Genomic DNA, 24031 nt, shown 5'->3' with positions numbered 1-24031 from the left:
GAAGGAGTCTTAGCAAACCTCTTCCTCTTGTATGTCTTATTTTAGAAATGAGGACTCTAACATGCAGTGGTGAGCCTCACCGCAAGTGGAACTACAAAGAACCTGCTTCCAGCCTCAGCTCTCCTTTCTCTGAGGCCTTGCCCCACACCACACACATATCAACCCACAAGTTTGCATTAACTAGTGAGACAGGAAGTGAGGCTTAAAAACCCTTTCAATAGCTTAGAGAAAGTTGCTTCCAACAAGAATTACTTATTTGTAAATAACAGAAGATAAGGGCGTGGGAGACTCCAAGTTTTAACTTGGGTAATTGAAGGGGCCATGAGCAAACTATTAGTTTAAAAGTTATAATGTAACTTGTCTTAAATACCACGTTAAACAGTGATCAGTATTAGCCACATCCTGATCTTTATCAAGGAGACTTATGATAAAGATCATGGATGAAATGCAATACTTGAGCAGCCTTACTATCTGATTTGGAAAATTGTAGGGGCACCTGTGTGGCTCAGTCAGTTGAGTGTCTGCCTTCTGCTCTGGTCGTGGTCCAGGGGTCCTGGGATTGAGCCCTGCTTTGCATCGGGCTCCCTGCTCAGCGGGGAGCCTGCTTCTCCCTCTCCCTTTTGCCCCTTCCCCCTGACTGGTGCTCTCGTGCTCTCTCTCTAATGAATGAATGAATAAATAAATCTTAAAAAAAAAAAGAAGAAGATGGTAAGAAGTCAGAGTCCCCGCAGCACTGCCAAGTGCTGCCATCTCGAGGGCTCACCTGTAACCGGACTGCGTGTTCGTGCTTCCTCTTCATGTCGTTGATGTGCCAGGCTACTCGCTGCATCGTGTCTATTGCATCAAGCACCACATCATACCCTTCTGTGTCCTTGTCAAGGTGATTTTCTATTTCCTTAAAAAAAAAAAAGGAAATAACTAGTTTTTTTTTCATTTTTTTCTTATATGGCCAATGACAAATATGGCATCTCTATGATTAGTTCCTTGTGTTTTACTTTTGCTGATTTATTTACACATTATCATCAGGCTTTAAGAGTTTCAGATGACTTACCAGAAAGACCTGCAACAAAATGGTTGCAGGGATGAAATGGAGTGAGAAAAAAAAGAGGTAGATTAGAATTTCATGCTGAGGAGGATAAAAGAAAACATTACACAGTCCACTAAGTCTCATAGAGATGTTACAGTTATAATAGATATGAGAGTCACTATTGTGGTTGGAGACTGTAGAGCTTCCTGGTGGCCAATGTATAGAGTTCTCACACTTACAGATAGAAAACATACTTTTTTTCTTTCTCCCAGAGAAAATAAAACGTGTCACACGGGACCTAATATGTAACAGACTCAAACATAGAGTGGACATTAAAGTACTTCTATAGCAAATGCCTTTTCATATAGTCAAGGTTTTAAAGCCCAAATGAAGTTCATGAAAGACAAGTCTTCAGAGTGTTGAGGATGATCTCACGGTTCAAGTATTCTCTGGGGATCAACACTCAGCATTTGAGTTCCACAATCCCAGGGACAGGAAAAGGACATGATCTCTGCTCTAATTCTTTCCAGCACATTAGACACGTGTCCCTAGACTCCTCAAGAGCCTCTGGAAAGGGACTGTTGTATCATTAATTCTTTACTCAAAAATAACTACCAGACAGCTGGGTGGTCAACAAACACTTATTAATTTGAAGCTCTCTCTCTTTAAAACAATAACAGTAACCTGTATAAATATGTAAAACAGTAAGAAGGTATTATAGCCAATTAAATCATTTCTAGGACATCTATTATATGCATAATCATTCAGCCAAAGGGTGGAGGTTGAATTTTATTGTATAACTGATGAAGGTTAGTTTCTTATTTTATAGTCCTACTTTGTAAATCTCTGTTTACTTTTACTAAATACTCAAGTTTTCCATCTAGCTAGAAAGTGGGAAGGAATTTACATTTTCTTCCTACACTTAAGAAAGATCTTATGAAACTGTACCACTAAAATAACAACTCCCAGGTAAGCTCCAGATCAACCTTAGATTAAAAAAAAAATTTCTTCTTTTGGTCTGAGAGGCAATCCTGTTCAACAACAAACAGACTCAGGAGTACAGAGTGTATTCTTGTGTGGATCTTCATGGATGGCTACACAACTTTGAAGTGATGTAAATGACACAGAAAGAACATCCTAAATCAACCATAAAAGCAAAAATACTTCAAAGGCAACCAGAAGTTAGTTTTTGATTAATCTAACCACTGTTCTTCATTACTAGTTGTTATGGATTGAATATTTGTCCCACCCCACCCCCCCAAAAGCCACATGTTGAAATCCTACCCTCCATTGTGCTGGTCTAAGGAAGTGGGGCCTTTGGGAGGGGATTAGGTCATGAGGGTGGAGCCCTCACAGAGGGGATTAGTGCTCTTTTTTTCCTTTTAAAAAGATTTTATTTATTTATTCATGAGAAACACACAGAGAGGCAGAAGCAGGGTCCATGCAGGGAGCCGGATGTGGGACTCGATCCCAGGACCCTGGGATCATGCTCTGAGCCAAAGGCAGACGCTCAACCGCTGAGCCACCCAGTCATCCCAGGATTAGTGCTCTCAGGGAGCCTCTTGCCTCTTTGCACCACATAAGGAAACGAGAATGCAACCCAGAACAGCCACATCACCAGAACCTCTCCAGACTAGTACCCTTGGTCTTGGCCTTTCAGCCTTCAGAACTGTGAGAAATAAATGTTTGTTGTTGAAGCCACCCAGGCTACGGTACTTTGTTATAGTGGCCTAAACTAAGACACCAGCTCCTAATTTAGAGGGTGAGGGCTATTTTTCCCTATTAATTACCTTTTTATAAGGATCTTGACTTGTGTCTCATGTGCTTAAATAACTGTCATCTTAGACTTTGCTTCTGATTGATGGGCACCTATCTAGAAGGCTCTATTTAGAGATTATCGAGACACACTAGTATTGAATGCCATATTAGCACAGTCCAGCAGAGATTGATCCTGGGACAGGTATTATTTAAGAATTTCTGGACACTGGCCTAGCAAATTCATCCCACTAATCTAAGAGGTCATTAGTATTAATTTAACAATTAAAATAATATCCCTGACTTAACAGGGATATTATGTGACTTAACAGGACACAAGATTCTCCAAACATGAACCACTCAGGCAAACGGACAAAGCTGAGAAATTTCTAGCAAAGTCGGACCGTCAGCATCCTTGGAAAGAAAACTGTGGATGTGTGTGAACTGAGCAAAAAGGGAATGGTTAACCAAGTTGGAAACCAGGAATCATTTAAAAAGAGATAATATAAATTGTAGGCATGTTGATACAGATAGGAGCTCTGAATTAGAACCTTTTTAAGAAAAGATTTTTAATGTAGTATAAAGATAATAAAACAAAAACAATAGCTCATTTTTATGGACTGCCTGTGAACTACAGTGAACATGGACGATTTATAGGATTTGAACTCAGGCAGGGCTGACCCAGAGTCTGGCTCCTAACCATTGCACTAGGTCTTCCTCGTGTTGTAAGAGCGGTCCAATCCTACTTACTCAGTGGAAATTACTTGCAACAAAACTTTCCCCTGATTTTATCTATTTCCTATAGAGGGAAGACAGGAGAATATGAGAGCTCTGTCTACTGTTGTTTCTAAAGCCTCCTTGCAAAAAAAAAATAAAAAATAAAAAAATAAAGCCTCCTTGCATTGTGTGCAAATAATGGGAAATGCAATAAGTACCCTGAAGCGATGCTAAACCCAGCTTGAAGATCATTCATCACACTACTCATCAGTCTTCTCCTTTCCCGACCCCTTCTCTTTGCTCACACAAAAGCCAATCTATGACAGATAGCTCTCCTGCCACACTGCCTACTGAATCTAGGCTCATGGAAGTAAAACACACACAAAAAAATCTGTTTTTCATTAAGAGGATAGCTCTCTGCCTGAAACTGTTCACTGCCCAGAGTGAGGTACTCCTAAGCCCTATCAGAATCAGAACTAAAATGAATCTTTTCACTTGGCTGGTGTCAATGGGGCTGCAGGCCCAGAATATAAATATCTCTAATTCCTCAAAGCAGATTAGTCCGTTGTAAAGTAGGAGTGTGGAAAACGTTTCCATATGTCCACAGCCTTTTCTGATATTTTTTTCCCCTAAACTTTATATATACACACAAAATTGCCATCCCCTGGAAAGTATTCAAATGCAGGCAGAAACTTACATGCAAAAGGAGATGATACTTGAGAATCCGCTGAACTGGTTTCAAGAGATAGGACCCCAAAGGCAGTGAGTGTTTCAAAGTTTCCTGACGTTCCCTGAAGAATTTGGCCAGCATCTTGTTCCGCATGCACTCTGTCAGCACAGCCACTGATCTACAAGAAGGATACATGCCTTTATCTAAATTGTAATAGCAGGATGGGTACTCAAGTTTTAAATGCCAGCGTAAGTGTAAATGCCCTAAAGTAGGTAGGGTAGCAACAGAGCTATAGCTAGACTGAAGTGCTTCTGGGCAAATTAGAAAAAGGTGTCTCTTTGGGTGGATGCATTGGAAAAAGGCACTATAGAAAGCTGGTAGCACAGGGACACATGGCTTCTAAGCAGCACGCTTTTTTTTTTTTTTCTAGGAGATGCAGTCCCCTGTCAGGACACACGCCTGGCAAAGGGATCTGAGTTGGATGTCAGCCCCCATCCCATATGGGCATCTGCACAGTGTTCCAACTGCACATCTGTATTCCATTTCCACAGGTCAGACTGCAAGGATGGGACAACTCTGGACGAAAAAAAGTTTTAATTTCAACTCTCCTTCTTCAGTAGAGCCAACCCCGTGCTGGATGTTTGTCACCCCCTCTGCTGATTGCCTTTGTGTAATGCACAAACTGCATGACACTCCGTGCAGATCTTCAGAGACTGTGGCCCACAGATTAACTTCTCTTTGAGAATCTTTTAACAGATCTCTCCAAAGACAGTTTCTGAAACAGCTAGAGAACCTCACTTGTTAGGGAGTGTGCCTCCATGTACTGGGAAAGTGGGTCAGGATTCCTTCTGCATCCCAGCTCCCCATAATCCCCCTAACATCCCAGGGGAATAGTTGAAACAATGTTCATATCTTATACATGAAAGCAAGTGGGCTTGTGGAGTCACCACACAAGTAAATTAAAATCTTATGGTCTCATAACTTAGAAGAAAGCAGGTGGAAGTAATTTCAACCTCTCTCCCCCCAAGTCAGTAATATGTTTTCATGATTAATTTGGAAAATTAGAGCCAAACAACAAAATAAGCCTCCTTGGAAGGAAGTGAATGGAGGTCTCCTAATTAACCTATTAGAATCGCTTTGGTGCCCATCTGCTTTGACAATTATCTGTTCAAACGGGTTTATTTCCCCCATAAGTGGAGATTTCAAGACTACTCCCTATTATATAGCTGAAGGTCTTTTTAAAGTTGCTTCCAGGGTCAGAATCAGCTGCCCAATTGCCCTTTGGCTGTCTGAAGCCTTGAGCTCCTGCCCAAGGACAGGACACCTGCAACAAATTCAGAGCACACTGAACTCCAGATTCAGTGCCCAAGGAGACATCTGAGGACAATGACCTGACAGGGCCTGGGCCCCTCCTTGAGGAAAGGAGGGAGTGCCTGTGTCTGCTCACAGAGAGAAACTGCTGGGGCGTGACTGGTATGAAGAAGGTGGACATCTGGTCAAGGTGTGCCGGCGACATTTAATATCTCTAGCCTAGATCCCAAGGGAGAGGAAATGTTGTCAGATGGGCTGAAAACCTGGCGGTCTTGGCTTGTTAACACAGGGGAAAGGAGACCCGGGCTTCAGAAAGCAAACTGATTGGAGACAAGGGGACAAGAGGAAATATTCTATGAATATGAAAACTACACAGCTGGGCAAGCACTGGACATGCCTGCCTCACTGAGCATGCCTTCTGAGCATCTCTCTAACATGTCTCTTTCCTTCTTCAAAGTTGAAGATATAAAATAAAAAAAAATTAAAATAAAACCCCAAATAGGAAAAAAAAAAAAAAAAAAACACTTCTTCCAGGGAACGGTTCTTAAGTCCCCTCACTGGGACTCACTACTCCTTTCTCTCATGTAACTTTAGCTTCTAGAACACATGACTGAGTCCATGTTACATTAATTTGTATTTATTGATTTGATCTTCCCTAACACCCTATTCCATGATTACATTTAGTTGAGTTTGATGCTTCAAAAAAACATAAAGCTTGCTAGAAGGCAACAAGGGATATTAGTTCCTGTTTTCTGCTAACACACAGCGAGCTTGGGACCATGCTTCACGGTGTTCTTGCAAAATGATTTTGCCTGTCCTTTGAGCCTGAAGCAGCCTCCTGTAGAAAAAACTGCCTTTATTTTGTACTTTCCTTCTTACTGCTAAGTCAGAAAAATCTTAATATAAACTTCCCAAATTGCAAATTTAGAAGTCATTTCCTTCAAAGGACATGTGTATAATGAAACTTAATACAGACATAATCCCCCAAACAAGACCCTCTAGTGTCTCCCATCCTGATAATTGGGTCCAGAAATTTGTTGATTCTTCAGAGTTCAAACGTTTTTTTTCCCTTCCCTTAGAAGTTTAGTGGAGAAGTTGAGGGCTGACTCTGATTTCTCTGGATTAGGGTGTGGTGCCATGCTGGATTTTAGCTTCCGGTTCACAGGATATAGTTGGTGCATCCTCCAATTTTCTGCTAACCTTCAGCATAGAGGTGGAAACAAATACTATAGGAGAGACCATTGCTTAAGTGAAACTGTGTAAACTATGGGTGTGTCTACTGATAAGGATATGGTGATAAATGTACTGACTGGCATGTAGGCTTTGGTGGTTTTTGTTTGGTTTTTAGGGAAACCTGGTAAAAGCACGGTTGGCCGCTACCCAAATAAATCATTACAGCACAATATCCTAACCAATGTTTAGAGAGGGAGTCTAAAATCCTCCAATGGAAAGTATTTGTACATAAGTCTTGGCCTTTGGCTTCATGCATTTGAATCCAAATTGGCTTTCTCTGGCCGCTTTCAAGTAGGGATCCCATTTGTCCTTCCTTGCCGAGGCAGCCTGGGGGAACAGCCTGCTGGTTTCTCTTCCAAGCGGATCCTGCCACCCATTTCATCCTTAGGGACATATTTCTACCATAACAGACCACAGAGAATATAGCTCTTATCTTCCTGGCCGGTCCCCTAAGATAATAACTCAAGTTCTGCCGATCATGTGGGAAAACAGACAGTAAGAAGGCATGGGGTGGGGAGAATCACAAATCTTCAGAAACTTTACAAGGATGTAGTAGTTTGAGGTCTGAGGTTGGAGAAACTTCGATTGAAATCCTAGCTGAGCCATCCATTAGCTATGTGGCCCCAACAAACCTATTGGAATCTCAGTTACTTCATGCATACTTTGGTTTGGGGCAGGGGTGATGTTGAGGAAGCAACTGTTGAGAACCTATCATCACATGTCTGGCACTGCGATGGATGCTTTGCTTTTCTGCAATCCCCTGACATCTCTGGATTATTGTGCAAGTTAAATTCAATAACATTTTGCATTTATAGCATTTAACACAATGATCAGGACTCAAGAAATGCTCAGTAAAAGTCTTTTGCTGAAGAAAAGAAATTATGACAGTGACTCTAGGCCCGCCCTCTTTCGGAGGTCATTATATTGTCCATATGACACCCTCTGAACATCCCAAAGCCCTCAAAACATGGCACACATACACGAGGTATAAAGGACAAGAATTATAGCTGAACACAACTGGTTCACTTAGTTTCCCCCTAAAGGACACCTCACAATCTTTTTGGTCTCTTTCACAATCTCCCTCCCACTGGCTCTGCTGGGAGTCCCAAAACTGGGTACTCTGTAATCCATTCTCTGCATGCTGTGCGGTTTCTCCATGGTATTCAGTGCAGTGCCAAGCACAACACCTACCAGCAGCATATTGACCTGAAACAGGACGAAAGCACAGAGATAGATATATATATATATATATATACTGCTGCATAGTGACAACATGTACCTTGGATAGTTAGTGCAGTACTGCGTGTAAATGTGGAACTCTTCACTCTGTAAGGAAACAAAAGAGACCTTTAGGGGCAAAAAAGCACAGGCATCAATATTCATTTAGAAACAATAAAAAGAAATATCATTCATACCCATATATTAGGCTCTCTCATCATGTGAACCTGTATGAGCTCCTATGGCAATTACCCACGCCTTTTTATCTACCTTGTTTCATACTAGAATCCATATAGACTTGAACTTATCTGAGTTCAATAAACACTTACTGAGCACCTGCTGTGTTAGGGGAATCTGAAGACAAAAGGGAAGAGGAGGAAAATAAGGTTTCTGCCCTAGTTATTTGTTGTTCTCCAGCGGATTTGCAATGTGAAAGAAAAATAGAAGTAGATAAAGTAATTATGATGGTAAGAACATGGTGGAAGTATGTGCAGGGCACAAGAAAACCGCTGTATTCTTTCAAGCCCTTGTGTACACAATTATCATTGCCTGCTGCCTTTCCCACTTCTTGCGTTGGATAGCCACGATGCATCCCTTGACATTGAATTTAGGCTTCTGGAGCTTGGGTGAGCCAACTGCTCCTCCTCTTGGCTTCCATAACAGCCAAATCTAGTAGCATTTACCAAACGACAGTGACATTTTCTCTGCATCTATGTCTCCCACTCTAGGCTGTGAGTTTCTTTAAGGTAGGAGCTATATTGTGTTTATCTGGTATGTATTGCTTTATTGAACCACCAAATCCCCCTCTTTTCTACTAAACTGAAAATTATTTGAGAGCAGGATTCATTGTTCTTATCAACTCTAAAATGGAATTACATTATGGAAAAGAGACATTATGTCAATTTAGTGGTATTTCATATTCTGCTATTTACTTTTTACTTTTTAAACCTATTTCATGCTAGATTCACATGTGACTCCAAGATAGGGACCTTTCTTTGTAACTTTAATGACCTTATTTTTAAAAAATTAATTTTAATTAATTTATTTAAAAGAATGTCTTAGAACCCTTCTGTTCACTTGACTAAGATTAGTTTAAAATTTTTTATTACAGAAAAACTCCAGCATGAGCATATTATATATATGTATGTGTATATAAATATTTATATATATAAATTTATATATTTATATTTATATAAAATTTACATATATATTTATAAATATAAATATATATAAATTTATATTTATATATATACACATAGAGAGAAAGAGAGAGAATGGTATGATGAATTACCAAGTGTCTATCACCTGACCTCAATAGTAACTCATGATCTGCATCTACCTACTTCCTGTTTTCTCATCCCTCTAAAGCAAATTCTAGACATCAGATCATTGCACTTGTAAAATATTTTAGTATATAACTCCAACATAAGGACTTTAAAAAAGAGGCATCACCACAATGCCATTATCACATTTAAATGATAAATTTAAATATCACATTTAAATATTATGGAATATCATGGATGTTCAATGGTTACTATTTAAATTTCCTATCTTCTTAATTTTCTTTTTTTTAAATAGTTTACCTATTTGGACTCCAAATAACTACAAAAACCAACTGGTTGATATCTCTTAAGACCCTTATCATCTATAATTCCTCCCTTTATCCTTTCTCCCCTTGCAATTCAGCTGAAGAAACCAGATAGTTTGTCCTACAGAGTTTCTTATGGTCTGTTTTGCTGGTTATATCACTATGATTTATTTTATTTTTATTCTTTTCTATGATTTCTTTTAATATGTTCCCCTTCCCCCTGCAGTTGTGAGGTTTAGGGGAGGTTTGAACAGACTTAGGTTCCATAGTTTGGCAGGAATATATCATAATTGCATTGTGGTTCCATCAGGAGGCACAAAATGTCTGCTTGTCTCTCTTTTTGTGATGTTAACCACCACTGGTAATTATTGCCTGATGTATTAATTCATTAGGAGCTGCCAGATGGTGATAGTTCTGACTCCACTATTCCTCCCTCCTTTTTAAAGCCAGAATCTTTCCAAAAAAGGAACTTCCTTATATTAGCTGTTACCCTGTAGTTTGGCAAAGACAGGATGAATGCTCAATTCTTGTCTTAATTTTCAAGATAATGCATTGGTTCTCTAGCATGCCGCAAAGGCCACCGCTGTGGGTTTTTTAATCACTGTGAATTCATGAATATAAACATACTTGATGAGTTTCAGTTGTTTTTAATCAATTATCTTTACTGATGCTGAAATGATCCCATCCTTGGCCAGTAGGAGCCTCTTCTTTTGTATTCATGACCTGACCTACAGACTCTGGGAGCTTCCTTGTTTTCTGGAATGACAAGATGTTCCAGATCATCTTGTACATTTCCTGCCTCACACTCATTCTTCACAGGGCCCTGATTCCTTTTGGGTGCAAGTAGTACTCGGAGACCACAGTCTGGGTATCAGAGATGGTCTTGTTACTGGGTTAGTCATTATTCCTAGGCCCTTTCCGTGGACAGAGTTAGGGATATGGTGTTCTTATTTTTTATTTTTTTAATTTCTTTTAAAAAATATTTCATTTATTTATTCATGAAATACATGAGAGAGAAAGGCAGAGACGTAGGCAGAGGGAGAAGCAGGCTCCAGGCAGGGAGCCTGATGTGGGACTCGATCCCGAGACCGTGGGATCACGCCCTGAGCCAGGGGCAGGTGCTCAACCGCTGAGCCACCCAGGCATCCCGAGGAATATGGTGTTTTTAAAACATAAAATACAATCCTGGTTCAAACTTGCAATTTGGATTTAGGATTACAGTGTTTTTTAATTAGCCTCATGCTTACCCTGTGTTTTCTGTCTCCTACCAATTCCAGCTCAATGACACTAACATAAATACTCATTTGCTTTATCCCACAATACTCAATTTCAGCATAACAATACCAACACCACCAGATTTGATATCATTACTGACAAAACTTAAAAATGTATTTGCTGTATTTTTTCCATAGTCCATTTTAAAATCAGTTAGGATTTCTTTTGTGTGATTATGCCACAAAGTGGCTGTATCAGTAGGCTCATCATTTCGTTTTGTTTTCAACTGTTGGAGACTGTCTTTTTATCTTTAGTTTTATAATTATGAAAAAAAATATTTACATGGCTTCAGGGGTAACTCTATAAGAAAATGCATATTCAAAGAAGTCTAACTTCTCTTCCTTTCCTTTCTGGTCTATCCCTCCATTCCCTATCAATGATTAATTTTTAATTTTTCAGTTGAGTCTTTTTAAAAATTTTTAATTCCAGTGTAGTAAACATACAGTGTTATATTCAGTTTATCCTTGAAATAATACAAATTTAAATATAGCATGTCCTTCCCCATTTCTAGATAAATAAAAATGAGTTATTTTGCCCATATTCTCAAACCCATATATGTCACAACTACTTGGAGAGCTTGGTAAACAGAGATGACTGGATTGCATTCCCAGAGTTTCTGATTCAGTAAGTCTGGGGTGAGCCTAAGAATTTGTGTTCTAACAAGTTCCCAAAGGATGCTGGTGCTGCTGGTCTAGGGAGCACACTTTGAGAGCCACAGTGCTATATGCACTTTTATCCACTCTCTCCCAAACCCTCTCAGGAGTATATAGAGATACTCTTTGTGATTTCTCCTGCTTCATAGTACTCCATTATGTGGATATACCATGATGTATTCTTTTTTTTTAAGATTTTACTTATTTATTTGAGAGACAGAGAGAGAGACATGCAGGGACACAGGCAGAGGGAGAAGCAGGCTCTCTGCAAAGAGCCCGAGGTGGGACTTGATCCCGGGACTCTGGGATCACGGCCCTGAGCTGAAGGTAGATGCTCAACCGCTAAGCCACCCAGGCGTCCCTACCATGATGTATTCAAAGAGTTTCCTGTTTATAGACATTTGTTTCTATATACTACATATTTCTATGTATTATATATTTATACACATACATTTACTTATATACATATATGTGTATGTACATAGATGAAAATTTTCTATATATTGTATATATTTATACATTGTAACAATTATTACTGTAAGAACAGCACCCTGTTTGCATTTTTGTCACTGTATCTTTGGAACAGATTTCTGGAAGGAGGACTGCTGGATTACAGGATGGATTCAAATGTAATTTTGCTAGATATACTCAAATTCTCCTCCACAGGGTCTGTGCCATCCTATTCTTCCACAGTTAGAGCAGTGCCTCTTTCCCCATGGCCTCACCAACTTCATATGCTGCCAAATTTTCAAACCTAGTACTTTTTAAAAAACTTAAATTAGTTGTCAGTTTCCAAAAGTTAGAAGATCAAAATATCTTGATTTCTGGTTTCTCTTGAAAAAGTATAGATCCAGAGGGCCTGGTGCCCAGTTTCATGTGATACTTATGTCCTCACAACATAGGTACTTAGGTTGCTCTAGCTCCCACCTGGGCCACTCATGTGATATATTCACCTGTGTAGCTCTGAAAGCACTGGAGTGTCCAGCCCTGGCTCCATGGACAAGATGGGCAAAGTGATTTGCCCAAGGTCATCTAGTGAATTAATGTCAGATGGAGGGCAGCCAGGTGGCTCAGCGGTTTAGTGCTGCCTTCAAGCCCAGGGCGTGATCCTGGAGATCTGGGATCAAGTCCCACATTGGACTTCCTTGCATGGAGCCTGCTTCTCCTTCTGCTTGTGTCTCTGCCTCTCTTTCTCTCTGTGTCTCTCATGAATAAATAAATAAAATCTTAAAAAAAAATAATGTCAGATGGAGCCTTTCTCTGGATTTGCTCACACGCTCTGAGTTTCTTGCTTCTTTCCTGCCTGCTTCCTGCTGTATTTTCCATGGGATTGAATAATGTCAGGTTGACTTTCCTTAAGTTTAGGGACCTTTAGGATAATCTGAAATGCCAAACTTAAAAACAATGGTTTCAGGGGTTCCTGGGTGGCTCAGTTGGTTGACTGTCCAAGTCTTGATTTCAGCTCAGGTCATGATCTCAGGATCCCAGGATCAAGCCCCATGTTGGCTTCTCTCTGGTCATGGAGCCTCCTCAGGATTCTCTCCTTCTCCAAGGCCCTGACCCCCGCCTTGCACTATCTCATACTCACTCTCTAAATAAAGAAATAAAATCTTTAAAAAAAGGGGCTTCAATGAAATATATATAAATTACATCATATACTTGACCTACAATATACCTATTCCTAATAAAGCCTCAAGACTTCTGCACAATTGAGTTGCTGTACATTTTGTGACATTATGGCCCTATTCCAACATTAAATTAGATTTAGATTTAAATCGGCTGTCTGTTCTCAATATAGAATCAAATACATCTGTTTGACCTTAGATTTATAAGTTCTGTGGACAATCCAAATAATGGTTTTATGCAAAAAAAAAATCAATAGCTCCTAGTTCATTAATCCTTAAATGCCTTTTACTCAATATATATGCTACCCCAAAACCTTTGTAGAAGTTAATTAGGGAAAAAGAAGACAATGATAAAGAAATTATACAAAAATAGATATTTCCTTCTGATTCAAGTCTGTTAAATTATAATTAGAGATGTAACAGTGAGACATTTAATTATGAAAGAACCCCCCCCCCCCCAAAAAAAAGAGATGGTTAGGGCTGGCCAATTGGGCACATGGGGCACTCAGCTATTTATTGGTTGAATAACCAGAGTAAAGAAATTCATAGGATTTTAGGGTTTCTTCTGCCATGAGGTCCCTTTCTCTCTCTCATCCACACACACACACACACATATATATACATACACACACTTTGATTCCTGAGTTTTCCCTGGACACGTGAGAAAGGCTTAATATGTAAGTAGCATATGGGTGAGGTATAATGGACTTGAATTCATTCCAATGATATGAGTATTCAATGTCAGCACTTTTACGAGAATAATTTCAGTAAGTGGGTAGAGTGTGTGCGCACGCACGCACGTGTGCCTAGGGACCAAAGGGGGAAGGCCACCAATGGGAGGGTTGAGGAGGAGGTTCAGGGGAGGTTGGGTCTCTGAAGATAAACTTTTCTCTCCCTCCTAAATGCTGCCTAGGGTTGGCCCAGCTGGTAGTCCAGATAAAAGACAGAAATGAGGATGGAGGTGAAGGCAGGAAAGCAAAGAAACCTGCGCCAGGTATTCCTAGAGCCCTCCGAGCAGACAAATGGGAGCTGAATCAGCTGGGAGACAGCTTGGCCTGGCCACCAGGGAACTTTTATTTCTGTTCCCTCAAGGGAATGGCCCCCGCAACCCCTTGTTCTTTTATAAGCAGCAGGTAAGAGGTCCTGTATTCTCCTTTTGTCAGGAAGGATTTCTGTAACGTCCACATACCACAAAGCAAGGTCAAAGATGAACCTCTGTGTCAGCCCCAGTGATTCAGATAAAAGCAAAAGTCAACCGCCAGCTTTACCTCTTTCATTAATGGCCCCTCAATTAAAGCAATTTTCCATTCCTTCCCAGAGTGGAGCAGCTGGTTGTGTTGCAGAAAACGTAACATCTTCTAAATTTCAGGGTGCTGAGTGAAAAGCAGCTTGTGCCAGAACCAGACACTCTCACAGTTCCCTGCTTCCATGTGAAAGTGTGGAGTGCTGAAGTCAGTCTTCTAATTAAACTTGGCAATATTACAATGAAAAATAAGATCTGGGAGTTGGCAACGTGGCACATAAACAAACTTTTATGTGAATAATTAAGCCGGAGCTAAGCGTATGCTGGACCGTCTTTAATCAACTTGTGATTACAGTTACCAGTAAGAGCCCGAGTGTTTCCGATCTCTCCGATGTTGTTTAAAGGCTGTGGCTATTCTTACAGACCTCCTTTGATATGCTCGGCACATCTTTTTACCCGTTCTTCCTTCTTCCACTTTCCTCCTTTCTCAAATTCCTAACCCTTTACGAGAATTCATTAGGACACAGGCAACGTATGACAAGAATTACGTGTGTAAGCAAGTGTGTACATTTTACATGTTAACACGCCGACATCCACACACCTGCCCACAGTCAGGGGTGTTTGATATGCAAGCCCATCAACTGCCTTTAAGGGATCATGCTCCAAAGAAACCCAGAGTGTTATGTTTGGAATCAAAACCACAGGATGGATCTGTGGCGATAAGAAATGACCCTGTGAAACAAGTCCTGAGCCAGGTCAGGTCTCGGAGGTCACAGGGCACACTGGAGCTCTAAATGAGGTGCTAATTCCTGGTTGCTCCCCGGGCACCATCATGAACCTTGCTTAAACCCCTTACACTTGAAACCCCAACTGCAGAAATCACAGGACGTTTTGCTGCAAAGTAATTTCCACTTGACCTTTTCCAAACAAAAGCTGTGCCATGTTTAAGAGAAACTATATAGAGTCCTGTGGGCAAACAATGTAAAGGATTGTCTCATATGTTTCAGGGTCCTGGTGCAGAGTCTGAGCTGACCATTTAATAAGCTTGAAAGGTCAGATCCTTTTCTTCTATTTTTCAAAACCATGGATGCAGCTTAAGAAAAATGTGGGGAAACGAGAATGCATTTTTAAGATAAGAGATTAATTCTGCTTCTCTTTAGCAGCCCCCCATGATAATTATACAGCCTAGGCTAATGCCACACATATTTTTATAACAGATTCTAACAGATCTTTATAACAGGCCTTGAAATATTCTGTTTAAGTTTAACACACACACACACACAGGCAGAGACATAGGCAGAGGGAGAAGCAGGCTCCATGCAGGGAGCCCAATGAGGTACTCAATCCCAGGATCCTGGGATCACAACCTGAGCCAAAGGCAGATGCTCAACCACTGAGCAACCCCAGCATCTCTGTATTTAAATTTTCAAACATTATTCTATTCTGGGTCCCCACTAACCTTAATTTTTTTTTCTTAGGAAAGATGCCTAAACATCATCCAGTAACTATACAAGTTCTAGGTCAACTGCTAAGTTAGCATTTCCTAACTTAGTAGGGACACGTAACACTATTTTTTTTCCTTGCTAGTGGAAAAAAAAAAAAAAAGGAAAAACAAAGAGAGAAACTTGTGGCTAACTTCATCTAGTATGGAACCAACCAGTCATTTTAACATTAAAATGAAAACAATTTGCAATCTGTGTCTGTCTTGGTCGGCCCAGAGGAATGAACTCTGCTTACCTTGGATACAAAACATTCTGCAATGGCCACAGGATCATTTTCACAGTTTTCCAAATCTTGTAGAAGTTCACTAATAAAAAAAAAAATAGTCAGAAAGTACTAGATTAATACGATGATTGAGAACATTTTATTTTTTTTTAATTTTTTTATTTATTTATGATAGTTACAGAGAGAAAGAGAGGCAGAGACACAGGCAGAGGGAGAAGCAGGCTCCATGCACCGGGAGCCTGATGTGGGATTCGATCCTGGGTCTCCAGGATCGCGCCCTGGGCCAAAGGCAGGCGCCAAACCGCTGCGCCACTCAGGGATCCCCGATTGAGAACATTTTAGATAACAAAGAGGTCTATACATTTATATGATGTTTACAAGGAATCTTTTTTTTTTTTTTTTAAAGCAAATGTTTAATAGTGGTCAAAGCCAAAGTACACACTCTGGAGGTGGGAGAGCAAGCAGGCCCAGAGGTGGCAACAGTTACAAGGAATCATATTTAGTTGAATAACTGAGGACCTATTGTCATGATATCCAAGGCTTAGATTAGGGACTTGCTTGAGGTCTTGGTGCCCCAGGGATTTATTTATTTATATTTTTTTAAAAAGATTTTATTTATTTATTCATGAGAGAGAGAGAGAGAGAGAGAGAGAGAGAGGGGCAGCGACACAGGCAGAGGGAGAAGCAGGCTCCATGCAGGAAGCCTGATGTGGGACTCAATCCCAGGTCTCCAGGATCACGCCCTGGGCTGAAGGCCAAACCGCTGAGCCACCCGGGCTGCCCTGCCCCAGGGATTTAAACACAGGTCCAACCTATAACTCTCCCACCTAGATATAAGCCCTGCCTGACATTTAGGTCTTCCAGACAGTTGGCATTGTCTGTACTTATGTTCACACACACTTACTTACTCATTCATCAAACAGCTGTCTAGGTACCAAATGCAGGCAAGGCATAAGTACAAACACATCACTGAGCCAAATGAGGTATGATCCCTCAGTGCTCGGAGCTCAGAATCCATTGGAAGACTCCAACATTCCATGGAAGTTCACACTAACAAATTTAAAATTATAAACAGAGAGGGGAGCCTGTCTGGCTCAGATGGTAAGAGCATGAGACTCTTGATCTCGGAGTCATGAGTTCAAGCCTCATGTGGGACACAGAGCTCACTTAAAAAAAATTAAAATTATAAACAGAGATAGTGCTTAAAGGAAAGGAAAGTGCTCTATTTCCTCAGATGACAATCTATCTTATTTTTTAATGGCAGTAGTATTATTTTAAGTAAATGTATACTATTTCATTGTGTGGATATAGTATAATTAATGTGCCCAACCAACTTAGTTAAAATCCGATAAATAGAATTCCTGGGTCAAAGGGCATCATGCAGTTAATTCAGTTCCAATTGCACTATATATAGATTGTATTTATATATATATATATATATATATATATATATATATATAATGTTGTGTTTAATTAGAGGTATATTACAGATTTAATAAAAAGTTAAATAGGGGCGCTTGGCTGGCTCAGTTGGTAGAGGATGTGACTCTTGATCTTAGGATTGTGAGTGTGGGCCCCACATTGGGCATGGAGCCTACTTTAAAAAAATAAAAAACAAGTTAAATACTTCTACAGGAATTACAACAAAAACAATCTCTTCTTTTCTGTTTCCTGTTCTCTACTGCTACTCTCCAGAAGCATTCCCAACTTCTTGCTATTTCTGCTGTATGCTTCTATGGTTCTAAACATGCTGATATAGCATTTTCAGTGTTTTTCAATTTGAGATATTATTTACTTCTTAATTGCCCAAACTTCCCCTTGTCTGATCTCAATGATTTCTGTTATGAAATTTGATTAGATTAAAAGTCAGAGCTTACATTTTGAAGACTGTATAAATATTATTCTCAGCTGAGCCTGGGAGTGTACCATAATTACATTTCCTTTCTTGTACAACCATGTTTTCCCTGGAGTTAAAATTGTCTCTCTCTCTCTCTCTCGCTTAGTTTTCAAAGTACACATCACTAATTTATCCTCAAACTTTGTTCCGGAAGCATAACTCTTGCCTCCCTGTGTTTAAACATCAGATCACCTATTGGTTGTATTCTTTCTTAGCGATCTCGCTGCTAGGGCCCTTGGTCCTTCTGCTCTCATCTGAACAGGTTAACCTGCTCTCCACGCCTGCCAGATTCTCCCAACACCATCCTGATGATGTGCATCACCTGGCTCCTGTGTTAGATGCGCTGTTTCTTAGCTACCATTTTAGATGCATCCTTCTTTGGAAGAACACAAAATCCAAGGGCTGTCTGAGTAAAGGTAATAGGCAATAAACTTTCTGAGACTCTTCCTATTTTAGAATGTTCTCCTTTCACCCTTGGTTGATCATGTCATTGGATACAGAATTCTTGGTTGGAAATAATATTCTCTGAGTATCCGGGAAATTATCTGTTGCCTTATGAATTCCAATGCTGCTGTGAGGTCCAATAACATTCTGATCCATGATCCATGTTTCATGTGACCTGATTTTTTATTCTGGAAGCTCTTAAGAGCTTTCTCTTTGTTAACATAATTCTGAAATTCTGTGATGGCTGATTTTGGGGTGAGTCTTTTCATGCACAGAGCCAACTTGACTATTCAGGAAATGTTCTTGAGCTTCACTTCTGCTGGATTCCTGAGACCCCTTCAGAAGGTCTGTGAGGTCACTGTTTTTGTAAAAATTCTGAGGCAACATTGGCATTTTTACTTTCATTCTTTCATGACAGTACAGTGGACTTGTCCAGAGGTGACCTGGTTTGTGATGATGGAACAGAGGGAAAGTAGAAGAACACTTAAGAATCCAGCAGTTTTCTAGTAAGTCATACAATAAAGAACTTTGTAAAAATGTAAACCAATTCCGATATAGGTTAAAATATAACATATATTTTGAAATTTTAACAATTTTTGTTTCCATTTCTATCACGGTAAACAAAATATCATACACAATAAACAAAACGTTTTCTGGGTTCTTAGTAATTTTGAAGCATATAGAGATCCTGGGACCAAAAAGCTAAGGAACCCCTATGACTAAATTAGGTCTTTGATATTTCCTCCTCCTTTTCCCCACCAACCTGGTCATTTTCTCTTCTCTCTTTGAAGCTCCTATTATTCACATTTTAGATCTCCTGGTGTGATACTCTAATCTTTCTTATTTTTCCTCTCCTATTTTCTATCTTCTTGTTTATTGTTTGTTTTCTGGGAGACTTCAATTTTATTTTCTGTACGCTCTATTGAATGTTTTCCTTTCTACTGCCTGATTTTTAATTTCAAAGTTTTTTTGAAAATATGTTCTTTAGATGGTTATGTTTCTGTTCTTATGAGTGCAAAATTTCTTCTTTCCAAGAATGATGATACTACTATTAGTTATTTTGGGCTTTTCTTTCCTGCTTTTTGCTCTCTGCTGAGCTCTCTTTACTCTGATCCTTTTTTGGCTTCTGACATTTATGTTAGAGGCTCTCACCAAATATCTAAGATCTTCAATTGTCCTTTCCTGTTTGAAAGTGAGACATGACAATGCAACTGTAAACTATGTGAGAAGTGGAGCTTTCTATGGGGCCCTCTTCACTCAAAGCAGCCTTTCTCAAACTTTGTGCTATCATGACCTGTATACACTCTAAAAAATTCTTTATCTGGATTATATCTATTGATATTTATTAGAAATTAACATTAAATATTTTAAAAATTGATCAAGTCATTTAATAAACCCAATACATGTAAATATAAATAATTTTTGTGAAAAATAGATTTTATAAAATAAAATTTAGTGAGTAGTAGTGTTGTTTTACATTTTTGCAAATCTTTAATGTTGACCTTAATGGAACACAGATGGATTCTCATATCTGCTTCTGCATTCAGTCTGTCACAATCTGTTGTTATTTTTAAAAGATTTTATTTATTTATTTGAGAGAGAGAGAGAGAATGAGCAGGGGGAGAGAAGCAGGCCTCCTGAGGAGCAGGGAGCCCCTTGCAGGATTCAATCCCAGGACCCTGAGATCATGACCTGAGCTGAGGTCAGATGCTTAACTGACTGAGCCACCCAGGCGCCCCTGTTATTTTGATTGAAATACTCAGAAATCAATCTAGCCTCACATAGATATGTCACTGGAAAAGAGAAGAGTCTTCGAAAAGCCTATTCAGAAGAGTATGGAAATTCTTCTTTGATATTACATTGAAACTGAGTATATGATAGTTTCTTAGCGATCTACTGGAGCCTGAAACCATACCAGTGCACTATACCCTGCTGCTTGAAAATCCATTGGTCTATCTTGCACATTGAGAGGATCTTTTATCAATGCATGATTTCAGGATAGTCTCAATTCCAAACATTCATTCCTAATATTCCTATGAAAACATTCCCATTGCAAGATTATTTTTACTTTGTAAAATACAGTTCTGATATTTGTATCAATATCTCTTACAAATGGGTATGAATAAATTAACGATTGTTGAAATCTAATCATTGGAACCTAAACACTGGATGAAGAGAAATGGATGAAGAAAAGTAATAGCCAAAGAAGCAACATTTCTGAGCCAGTGATTTCCATTATTGGAGGATGGAGTGCTCAAGGTCTAGGTTTTGTGTCCAGGTCTTTCAATATAAATCCTCTTTCTGATCAGAGAAGAATTTTGAGCAGAATCCAACATGGCTTAACAGAAATACTCCCTGACAATATTTAACTTCCTGTGTTCTATATGTTATGCTTTAACTTCATTTCCAGAGTGGACTGGCTGGTAGGAGGAAGTATCTCAGTGGACCCACCCAGGTTCCAGGTATAGCTCACCTGTAAATGAATGACTGGCATTCATTGTTCAAACCACAGGGTGGGAGGGAGCTCAGACACCTTCCAGTCCAACCCCTAATTTTAAGGTGAGGAAATCATGGCTCATACAAGGGAAGTAGCTTACCTTAGTTTCCACAGCTAATAATTAATTAATGGCCACAGCTGGGGTTAGTAACAGGGCCATTGAATCCCATTCACATACTCTATTATAAACACACGTATTGAAAGATTTATTTCCTGACCCAACTCCAGAAAGCCAAGGGCTGGACTCTGCCTTATGTTGTTTTCGGTGGGAGACCTTGTCTACCTGGGAACCCTAGCTTGAGTCACCTGGCTAGCTTTCCTTCACAATCATTCTATAAAATAGGATAAACACTAAGAATGGGAACAGTGAGGAAGAAGTAATGGGATTTCTTTTGTGCTCTTGTCAGAGGGCCATTGTCCTAATGCATTTAGCCCACCATCTTGTTTGCTCTCCCTTCCATGGTAAGTATTGAAAGCCTCCATGCCAGTCATTGTTATAGGTATGGAGGTATGGGATAAAGAACATAGGTGAAAGCCCTGTCTTATGGTGCTTATGCTCTGATTGGGTGGCAAATGTTAATAATTTAAAAAATAAAAAACATAGTATCAAACAAAAGACAAGTATGGACAAGGATGTGAAAAATTGGAATCTTGGTACACTGTTGGTGGGAATACAAATGGTGCAGCCACTATGCAAAGCAGTTCTTCAAAAAATTAAAAATAGAACTCCATATGAGCCAGCAATAATCCAATTTCTGGGTATTACCCAAAAGAACTGAAATCAGGATCTTGAAGAGATATTAACACACTCACAGTCATTGCAACACTAATCACAATAGCCAAGATGTGGAAACAACTCAACCCAGGAATGGATAAAGAAAATGTGGTATACACATACAGTGAAATATTATTTAGCCCTGAAAAGGGAGGAAATTTGGTAATATGTGACCACATGGGTAAACCTTGAAGACATCATCCTAAGTGAAACAAACAAGTCACAAAGAGACACACAGTATGATTCTACTTACTTGAGGAATCTAAAGTAGTCAAATTCAGTGAATCAGACAGTAGAATGGTAGTTACCAGGGGTTTGATGGGGGAAATGGAGGAGTTGCTAATCAATGGGCAAAAAATTTCAGATAAACAAGATGAGCAAATTCTAGAGATCTGCTGTACAAAATAGTACCTAAGTTAACGCAAATGTATGGTGCACTCAAAATTTTGTTAAGTGGGTAGATTTCATGTTAAGCATTCTTACATAATAAAATCTGAAAGCACCATTTTGCTAAAAACAGAAAAACCTAAATGAAATTACAATAGAAACTCACGTACCATAATACATGATCACTTAATAAGAAACGTTTATGTAAAAATGATAAAGTATTGGTTTTACCTGGGAAAATGAAACAACACAACACAATATGGCACTCTACTACATGATACAAAGCAAAAAAGAGCAATGTAGGGAGAGCAACTAAGGCTGGATGGGGGTGGAAGAGCCCTGGAGCAGTCATGGAGAGCTCTTGAAGGAGGTGAGATTTGAGGGCTGAAAGAGAAAGTCATTTATGAAATCAGTTGTAGTCCAGAATGAGCTTGCTGTGCTGTGTGAGGTTGTAGAAAGGAAGCCATTGTGGCCGGAGTTTGGTGAACAAAAGGAATGTAGGAGATACAGGAAGAAGATTGACTATAAAATAACATGCCCTATACTAGGGGAGCACAGATGCAGCCGGAATGTGGTATATATCAAACACTGAAGACGCACCATAAAGACCAGGACCATCCTTCTAGAGTTACAGCCCAAAGGTGGAGACCAGGTTTCCCATTGCATTAGTGTATCTAATGAACAACCCTACATGTACATTGGCAGGAAGGAGTGATTCATAGAATGTGTTTCATACTCAGAACTAAAATTAGTGTCATCCTACCTTCAGATTTTGGCTATTTCTCTTTTTCCCGAGTTCCAAATATTTCTCCCATTTTGAGTTAGGACAATAAAAAAGAAGGTAATCTTTCTAACTTGAGTGCAAGTCCCTTGTTTGGGTGTGCAATTAGAGGAAACACTGTTCTCTTTTACAGAACATATTACATGTAAAATGTTCTCTGACCAGCGATGTGAACTTGAAGGCAGGAACTCTATTTTGACCTTGAAGATTCTATTGCCTTACTTGGAATAAGAGTCAGGAATGGGGCCTCTCCCCTTCCGGTCTACAATGGACTCTGAGCACCACTTCCTTTCCCCACCTACATAACTAGGTCAGCTGCCATTTTAACTTATTGCAGCCACACGGGCACATGTTCAAGTGGGAACATAGTGGAGCAAGGTTAACAGCACCAAATGTTCCTATAATTTCACTGTTACATTAATCCTGGCCTTGAAAGTCCACTTGAAAAAAGCGCATGGGTAAAAATATTTCTACCATTGTTCAGAAGTTAAAGAGATTTTGGGGTTGGGAAAATGTACTAAAAGAGAAGATAACTTTCCCCACCTTCCACTGCCTTAATGTTGTATGTATCCCATGATTCACTTTCTAAATTACATTTCAAGGAAGAAAAAAAAAGGACTGCCCAAATAACTTTTTTTTTTTTTTTTTTAGACTTGGACTAGATTTAGCTGAGTGTTTTATAAGCAGTGACTTGACATATGCAGAATAAAGAGAAAGAGTTAAAGGGAAAGGGAAGATTTTACTCTCATATTCTGAGGAAAGGAACTTAAGATGATTTTAATTTGCTAATTATTTTATTTTATTTTAAAGATTGTATTTATTCATGAGAGAGACAAAAAGAGAGGCAGAGACACAGGCAGAGGGAGAAGTAGACTCTGCACAGGGAGCCCGACGTGGGACTTGATCTGGAGACTCCAGGATCATGCCCTGAGCCAAAGGCAGACGCTCAACTACTGAGCCACCCAGGCGTCCCTGCTAATAATTTTAAAATAGAAATTCAATAGAAAGGAATGGTTTCTCTTTCCTCACTCTTCATTCGTTTTGTTTTGTTTTGTTTTGTTTTGTTTTTTTGATTTTAAGATTTTGTTTATTCATGAGAGACACAGAGAGAGTGACAGAAACAGGAAGAGGGAGAAGCAGGCTCCCCCCAAGGAGCCTGATGCAGGGTTCGATCCCAGGACCATGACATGAGCCAAAGGCAGACACTCAA

At 39.5% G+C, this 24031-nt stretch overlaps 1 protein-coding gene across 5 annotated transcripts in view; it reads right to left on the bottom strand.

Annotated features, from left to right (window-relative positions):
* PLEKHG1 (pleckstrin homology and RhoGEF domain containing G1) overlaps window positions 1–24031 on the bottom strand; it is a 224429-nt gene that overhangs the window by 29497 nt on the left and 170901 nt on the right. For all 5 annotated transcript variants that reach the window (XM_072827783.1, XM_072827755.1, XM_072827762.1 and 2 more), the window contains 4 exons: window positions 16053–16122; window positions 7993–8039; window positions 4197–4347; window positions 764–895 (listed from right to left, as the gene is read on the bottom strand). In XM_072827783.1, the coding sequence (XP_072683884.1) occupies window positions 764–895; window positions 4197–4347; window positions 7993–8039; window positions 16053–16122 (400 nt within the window). The remainder of the gene's footprint in view (window positions 1–763; window positions 896–4196; window positions 4348–7992; window positions 8040–16052; window positions 16123–24031) is intronic.

This window comes from Canis lupus, chromosome 1, assembly GCF_048164855.1.
Source record: "Canis lupus baileyi chromosome 1, mCanLup2.hap1, whole genome shotgun sequence".
NCBI classification, from domain to species: Eukaryota; Metazoa; Chordata; class Mammalia; order Carnivora; family Canidae; genus Canis; species Canis lupus.
Note: the sequence above shows the minus strand (reverse complement) of the source record. Positions and strands in the feature narration are given on the sequence as shown.